General features: G+C 33.3%; 1 protein-coding gene across 1 annotated transcript in view; it reads left to right on the top strand.

Annotated features, from left to right (window-relative positions):
* The first annotated feature begins 1869 nt into the window (after nucleotides 1-1869).
* Nucleotides 1870-8781, top strand: part of LOC127835545 (plexin domain-containing protein 2-like) — a 122167-nt gene continuing 115255 nt past the window's right edge. Inside the window, exon 1 of the mRNA XM_052361981.1 lies at nucleotides 1870-2015. Coding sequence (XP_052217941.1) covers nucleotides 1928-2015 — 88 coding nt within the window. The 5' untranslated portion in view covers nucleotides 1870-1927. The remainder of the gene's footprint in view (nucleotides 2016-8781) is intronic.

The raw sequence follows: 8781 nt of genomic DNA, 5'->3' as shown, positions 1-8781 counted from the left end.
GTCAAGTTTTGTTCAAAGAGAATTTTGTTTCGTATTCCGTAGCGCATTTGTAAACAACATCGGATTTTGGGCGGGAATAAAACTCGGGTACATTCTACCAGTAAATTGGCTGAGTACGTTTTAGTATATTTTCCTTACCCGAGGTACATTTTAGTAGCACCCGAGCCGGCAATGACCAATCAAGCCTTAATTTAATATATGTATATAGAAATGATGTATTTTTAGTTGTGAGTCGGCTAGATTTTGACGAGAATAAGCATAATTACGCTTGATTGGTCATTGTCAGCTCGGATACTACTTACATGTACCCTGGGTACTCTTTAGTATACTTACATGTACCCCGGATACGGAAAATATACTTAAACGTACCCGGGAATTTTAACGCTAAATGGGTCGTTGTCGGCTATTTTTTATAATTGATTATGTTAACATTTATGTCAATTTTTGTGTTAAATAGCCTCTTTATTATCGAAGCTCATACACAAAAAGCATGCTGATGCAGTTTTTTGAAGAGAAGTTTGTTTAAGATTAACATTATCGTTTTACGGTAATCGATAGCGCGTTTAACGACATCGGATTTTGGGTGGGAATACAACTCGGGTAGTCTTATATCGACCGGGTACGTTTAAGTATATTTACCGTATCCGGGGTACATGTAAGTATAGTTAAGAGTACCCGGGGTACAGTAGCGGATCCGTGGTCTAGTGGTAACACACTGGCTTCACAATCCAGAGATCGCTGGTTCGATCCCCCGCTGCACCTAACCTACTAACTCGTCTTTCGCATGAGACGTTAAACCGAGGTGCAGTGTACTAGGTGCTATACACCGGGCACTAAAAGACCCAGGGTCACCTCTGGAACGGGGTGTCTCCTGTATCTTGCACTATCCCCCGTAACCAACTAACAAGTCTTTCTAGGGGCGATGGCCATATGGGAGACAATCCCGGTGCACTCGATAAAAAACAAAAACAACAACAACCCGGGGTACATGCAAGTAGTACCCGAGCCAACAATGACCAATTGAGCCATAATAACTTGTCAAAAATGATAATTTTAAATTAATTAATTCAATTTATTACTAGTAATTGCTTTGTCAATTGATGGAAACGTGTGAGCCATTACAGGCACAGGTGGTTAGCGTGTGGCTATGATATTAATTAGTGAAAACATCATTTTGAATTATAAAAAATAAAATTATAACGAAAAAATTAACTTTTTTGAAAAAAATAATAATTTCACTATCGAATATATACTTTTATATAACTAATTACCGGCACAGGTGGTTAGCGTGTGGCTATGATAGTAATTAGTGAAAACATCATTTTGAATGATAAATAATCAACTTATAACGAAAAATTAACTTTTTTGAAAAAAGATCACTATCAAATATATAATTTTATATAACAAGGCATTCAACTCAAAATCAACCGAAAACGGGCTGCATCGCTTTGAACAGCCATAAAAGTTGATTTTTCGTTATAATTTGATTATAAACGACCATGTGAATAAATCACACAACCGACGATTATAATTAGAAAGATTGTATAGCAAAAAGTTTGATTAATATTCATTGAATATTGATATAACCTTTATATATGCATTTGCAATGTTTCTGTAGTGTTTGGTAAACACATAAGAAGTTGCACCAAACTCATTAGAACTGACGGCAATACAAAAGGAGTTAGAAATTCGTGTAATTTCCAGGCTTATGTGAACTCCTGTCAACACAGTGGTAATTTTTAAGTACCGCGTTCACATGATGATCACACGTTAAACGCTGAACAGCTATTTCCTAACGAATGTGGTAGTTTAACCAATTGTATGCGGGCGGTTTTCTGTGCACTGGTTTATTCCCATAACCCAGGTATTTTTTCATGCGGATATATTCGTTTGTTTATCCTCATCAATACGAATAAACAAACCAAAAATGGCGAGTCCAAGAAACATTCGTACAACTATTTGTGTGATATTTATTGGAGTGTTATGCTTACAAGGACAAATTAATTTATCAGAAGGTTTGTTTTGTTTAAGGCATATTTTTTTCCCCGTTAAACTGAAACGAACATCGTTTAAATGTATATAAATAGGTTTAATTTTTACAGCTAAAAAATTGACACACCTGAGTGGTTTCACGTAAATATTTAATGACATGTATATTTTTAGTTTATATAACCCATGTTGTATAGAAGAATCTGGAAATGACATGCAAGAATAACAATTAATCCATAATAAGGTGTTCTTGGTAATTTTAATCATTATGTGTGCCTTTTTTACTGAAAATAATACAGTGACCCCAAGATCTGGCTACCATAGACTAAAATGTCACTCTTTATATATTGCTGACTTTGCATGACACAAAGTTATGGGTAAACACCAGAGCAAAGTCAACCAGAGTTTGAAAGTTAACCAACTGTGTTTTAAATGCAGAACTAACTTAAATAGACTGCATAATTGGATTTATAATTTTTACACATACACACTTATATAGCTTACTTTTGACAAAATACGGTATTAAAGCACATCAGTGTCATTTGATGTTTTTCCTGTTATCCTTGGAATTTAACCCACTTGATGCATTTCTCATTAAAACACTATACTTTAATCAGGGCTTTTTTCTTTTTGTGAGAATGGTCGTTTTTTGTGAATCAAGTTTTCACAATTTCAATAGTTTGCTACTCACATTTTCACAATTTCAAGAGTCTATTGATCATTATAATTACAAACAGTGCCTTAAGTTATCATTTTACTTCGAGTAATGTGTTGGCATATGTTACCCAAGTCCTTTAAGGATGTCAATTATATCAAATCTTTATATTTAAATTAAAAAAAATAATGTACCAGAATTCACTTGACTGTAAATGGTGACATTTGTTTCCATTAAATTGTTTAACACATTTATTGTCAAGTTTGGCAGAAATTTATCAAAATACAATAGCATGCGGATTATTGAAATGAAAGATTGCTTTTAGGTGTCCACAAGCTAAATTGTCCTGACAATCTTGACATGTCCCAATTAGGGCCAGAAAAATTATGGCATGTATGAAATGTATATGTAAAAACACAAACTTTTAATATAGTGTCACATTATGGTTAGAAATTATGGGTGGAATATATGGATTTACCTCATATAAAAAAATATTGAAAATTTTATCAAAATGGCAAGTAAACATGACAGTCACAAAGTGCACATATGTTCAAATAAGCTTATCGATGAGGGAGAGATTAAAGAATAGTATAGTTGACACAAGGCCAGGTATGTTTGTATTGGTCAGGCAATAGTGTTTATTCAGTTCAATCTCTCATCAAAAGGTTGGATAAAGCTTGTAAATATTTTAGTGGTTTGTTTATCCCGTTCCCAGGGCTTCATTGATTCAGTATCTTAAGTAATGTATCCAATAAGAAACAACCACGCATAGAACACTGACCAATGGAATTCATAACTGAATTTCACGGGGCAAATGTTAGAGGGAAATAGACAGTTAGCGTTTAGACTTGGAGACGCACGGATCGAGAAAGACACAATCATGTAGCAATCACAACGTATTTGTATAACTGAAAATATTAAGTATGTGAGACATTAAATTAGACTAGAAACTGATATATGGTGTTGTTGAATATTTTATCCTACGTAATGCAGAGAAATTAACATAAATAGATAGAGTAGACTTGTCCCATGCGCGGCGCGAGAAAATGGGAGTTAATGCAAAACTCGTCATCTTGGCAATTCGCGCATGACGAGATATCGAATGATAGGCTACATACCGGTAATTTAAGAGTAATGAACATTGTAAGTAACTATGTGTCGTCCATGAACTATGAACGATTACGGGACAATAGATATACAATTTTTTGACTGTTTAATGTATGTGTAAAGTATCATTCTGGCTATCAATGGTTTCTACTTTTGTTATAATGGGATTGGGAAGCAAAATGCTTGTGGTTTTTACATTGATCACAATATGTCTTCCATGCCCAAGCAAGCTGTTGTAGCATAAGTTGACAGTTCTAATGAATTAAAGGCTTCTCCTTAAAAAGCATTCATTAAGAAGCTTGGAACATGAACTTTACAGAGCATGTGAATTTATTTTTTTGTACTAATCTCTTAGTGTGCATAAGTGATTTTTTTTACAGAGAATACTCTTGTTTTGTTTCCTTGACTTCTATGGATTCTTCTCATTATAAACAGAATTGTGTCATATATACATGTAGATAGAAGTGCCTTACAATACTGCACTGTATTACCAGTATACAGATGGACAAATTTAAGTCTTGAAAGAATAAAAAATCAGAGCTCTAGAAAACAGTTTTACCTATTTTATAAAAAAAAAATTGTTAATCCATTCAACATTTATGTGAGCTATAATAAATGGTTTTCTACCCCAAAAAATTGTTTTTGCATAGTTAATTAAATTTACTTGTTACGGAAATGAATATACCGTTAGACAAAGAGAATTTTTATTTACAGCTGTACACTGCTATTTAAACAACATTAATTCAAATTAATTGCTATTTCAGACTTTACCAGCCCAATTATTTTGCTTCTTTATTTAACTAAATTTAAGGTTGTAACTTGTTATATCAAATTTAGAATTAAAATTCTCCCTATTTTGAATTTAAATTTTGGTTCCAACAAGATTTCTCACACATTATCATCAGTGTTTAAATCTAAGTGGCACATGGGCATTCATCACAAGTAAGGGTTTTGTAGCCTTCTATTGTGGTCTGGCTGACCAAACCAGTGCTTATCGGCAAATAATTTAATAATCACGTTAACAGATATACCATCAGGGGTGTGATTTTTCCGCGGATCCGTGGATTTCCGCGGATCGGGTTGTCCCAGGGGTCTTTCCTGAGATTCGCGTGATTTCGTTAAAAAAAATGTGGGGGAGAGAGGGTACCACCGATTCCGTATTTCATAAGCGGCCCGAAATATCCGTGGCTTGCGAAATCTCTCCGCATTTTACACTGGTAGATTCTGCCATTCTGCCTAAGCATTTTTAAAACGAGCGATATAATTGGCTTTCCCAATCTTCTAATTTAGGTTACAATATACTAAATCTTTTTGGAGTGCAATGCTATACTCTCTAAAAACATGAACATCATTTATTTGAAGACACGGTTCTCTGTAGGGTCACTTGCCATGACTTTATTTGAGTATATTTCTGTGTGCATGTGGCAGGGAAAACATTGTTGTTTACTAGAAATTCACTCTTTTATCTGAAGATTGGAGACTACATAAGACTTTGACAGATGGCGGGAAACCCTCATGAACTGGATAGAAGCCGGTAAATAGATGGCCGTAAAACAGTGACTTTTGATTCGTGACGAGTTCTTTCTTACATATCGCGTGACCTATCTTTTTTATTGCTTAAATCAATTCGGCTTGGAATGCTCTTCGAGAAAAGGTATGGTTATGAGGGTCTCTATGCGCAAAAGTTTGACTTTATTTTTCGTTAAAGTTATTGCTTTTACATTGAATTTGTGTAGGAAATCTTTTACTATATTGTAACCTAAAAATCGGTTTCTTAAAATGTGTTTGGTATTTCTAAGCTGATTCGTAAAGCAAATGGCGCCGTTGTGAAGTGAAAATTAAGATTATTGAAATGACAAATAGCAATCGAATTAACGACTGACATCATATAGTTTGATAGGAATAATGAAATGTGTTTGTCAACGAAGAAGACTACGTTTAAGATACAAGCAACACAAATTTTGTTTAGAAATGTGCATAGTGAATTTGTGTCACAGAAACCAGTGTTAGCAAAATGGAGTTCAGTCTACTTGCGAAGTAAAACAATTTAGAACAGTATCGTTCGAACATGGAAATAGACAAACATGATTTGATTTATATGTTAGTGGATCTGTGTATAATCAGATTCATATGCATATTCTGCTTTATTAGTCCCCTACCGGTTTCACCGGAGGGGACTTATGGTTTTGTATCCGTCAGTCCGTCACACTTTTCTGGATCCTGCGATAACTTTAAAAGTTCTTAATATTTTTTCATGAAACTTGAAACATGGATAGATGGCAATATGGACATTATGCACGTCATTTAATTTTGTTCCTACGTCACAAATTCTGGTTGCTATGGCAACAAATAGACTACAAATAATGCTAAAAATGGTGGTTTTCTGGATCTTGCGATAACTTCAAAAGTTCTTAATATTTTTTCATGAAACTTGGAACATGGATAGATGGCAATAAAGATATTGAAAGGTAAACAAATTAAATATATTAATTTAACTCAGTTTAATACATAATTAACACAAGAAGAACACTCAAGTGTGTTTGTTTATATTTAGTCCATTTACTTTAATTCAATACATTGAAAAACTGCTGCTATTGATCACAATAAATACTGTTTACTTTGCATCCTCAGTATGTTAAATGTGAAGTTTAACAGGTTTTTTATAAAGAAATATTGTTATGATTCATAATGAAGTTCAAGAAGTTATTTATTTTAAGGTTTGTCATTGCATTATACGCGCCATTCGCGTAGTCAAAATCAGTCGACAGAATTTTCCTCCCCTCTGACTGCCTCAATCACACCCCTGACCATGGTATGCAGTGCGAAGTGTTTATTTATTCATTTATTTTAGTTATTAAATATTTATATGGCTGATTTGGATTATTGTTAACAGTTTATGAAGCTTTATTGATTAAAAATACCTGCATAATTGTTAATTATTGAAGTTGGAGTATCAATAGCATGATATGAGCCCTGAAAATGGAATTTGACCCCTCAAACTGTAAGGCACATCGTCATGTGACTTTTGGTTTTCGACATTTATTTAATCCACTATATTCTTGTGACATAAACGTCGACACTGGGATTAAAAAAACTTTTCAAATGTTTTCTATCTATCCCCATTAAAACATTGTCAAAACAGTTCAATAAATACAGAGAATAATCTAGAATTTACTATCTATGGGCCCCTGAACTCGCAGATTTTAGACCAATGAGTCCATGGCCAAAATTAATGAGTCCACCTTGAAAAAGAATGGGTCCTTAATTTTGAAAGATACCAAGTAGTGAAGAAAATGAGTCTAAATCACACTAGCTCAATAACTATATTTTGCATTAAACTTACTTGTAATAATCTCAAAAACATGTTGAAACCAAAAAAAGCAAATTCAGGGTTATCACTATCTTGTTTGCCTTCACATAGGCTATAACATTATCTGTTACATGAATGTAGCCTGTTACAACATTTCAACTTGATTCAAATCGATGATAATATTATAGTAAACATCGGAATTGCGAGCTTGATAATATTATTGTTAACGTCCGAATTGCGAGCCCTTGACCTACACGTACCGTCATTAAAGTTTAGAGTTGTTTGTTTTGGATTTAGCTTCAACACCTTATTTTTGAGGCATTTTTTCTGTATTATTTATGACTAAGTTACAAAAAGTTAAAGCAGGTTTTCATCAGGGGACTATAGAAAATATCACAACACACTATTGTGATTCATGTATGCGTTAACGGATTGGTTTCAGCAATGCGTCCAAGTGGACGCACATATTTCAAAACTATGCGTCTATTTCGATATTTGTGCGTCAAAGACGCGGGACGCGCATGTAGATTATTCCCTGTAAATAGCACACGCTAAAATCAGTTTTTCTCCTTATGTGCTTTACACAGTTTTTATACTGGGGGTAATTTATTCATTTGTGGATTGTCAAATCCATTTGCATCCATGTAGTTGCATGAACTAGACATTTAAAGATGATATATTGCACATCTTCACAAGAAGGCTGATATTTCATGTCTTTGCACTAATTGTTATAACATGAATATAACCATTCGTACCACGAGAGCGCCCAATATTTTAGTGCCTTGGTTGCGCAACAATACCATATTGGACTATCCGAGTTTAACCAAACATTTCCAATAAAGTCAACTAATTGAAAAATCAATAAAATCAACATGATGTTAAAACAAGGTCTTTTACTGATCTGAATTAACGTTGTTACAAAATATGTTCGGCATATGCAATGTGCTTTAAAAACATGTTAAGTATTTTCCTATGGACTTTCTTCTCAAGAAATAATGTTAACATAAATTATTTGATGGCTGTCACTATTTTGTCGACTGAATGTTGCAATGTATTAGCAAACGTGAATAATGCAATTAATTAAAAAATGCAGGGTTTTTTCTCCACTTTTTGGGAAGATAGCCCATGGCTTTGGAATTGGGAATTTTATCGGTATTTTCATGAAATTGGGAAAATAAATTCATTAGCCTTTTTTTCCACACGAAAAGTCCACTGATTAGGGAAATACTAAATTTGATTTAACTCTTTATAATCATTCAAATTAAAAGAAAAAATCATATAATACTTTATTAGATGTAATTGAATTAAAATTGAGATAAAATACACATAAGACTTCTTTCTAAAAAAAAAAAATGTTTTTTTTTTTTTTGGAAATTGGGAAATTTTTTCCACATTTTGGGAAAAAAGTATACTTTTTGGGATTGGGAACATAGCCGAATTTCGGCTATAAAATCGGGCCAAAAAAAACCCTGAAATGTAATAAGTATATTATAAATAAATTATTAAACAATAAAGTGTAGAATGTTATGATATATTTGGACTAGCACACAACTGACATACTGACATTGTACTCCCCTATCATGTTCATAATCATTAAAGGGATAATAGTTGTGTACTATTCACTAGGTTGGTGCTTAAATATGTATTTAACCCTTTACCACTTAGATACATATTTTGACACATTTGTAGTTCCTTGGAAAGTAAATTTAATTAAATGCCT

The sequence above is a fragment of the Dreissena polymorpha genome, chromosome 6 (assembly GCF_020536995.1).
Source record: "Dreissena polymorpha isolate Duluth1 chromosome 6, UMN_Dpol_1.0, whole genome shotgun sequence".
NCBI lineage: Eukaryota > Metazoa > Mollusca > Bivalvia > Myida > Dreissenidae > Dreissena > Dreissena polymorpha.
This window is presented reverse-complemented; position numbering and strand designations above follow the sequence as displayed.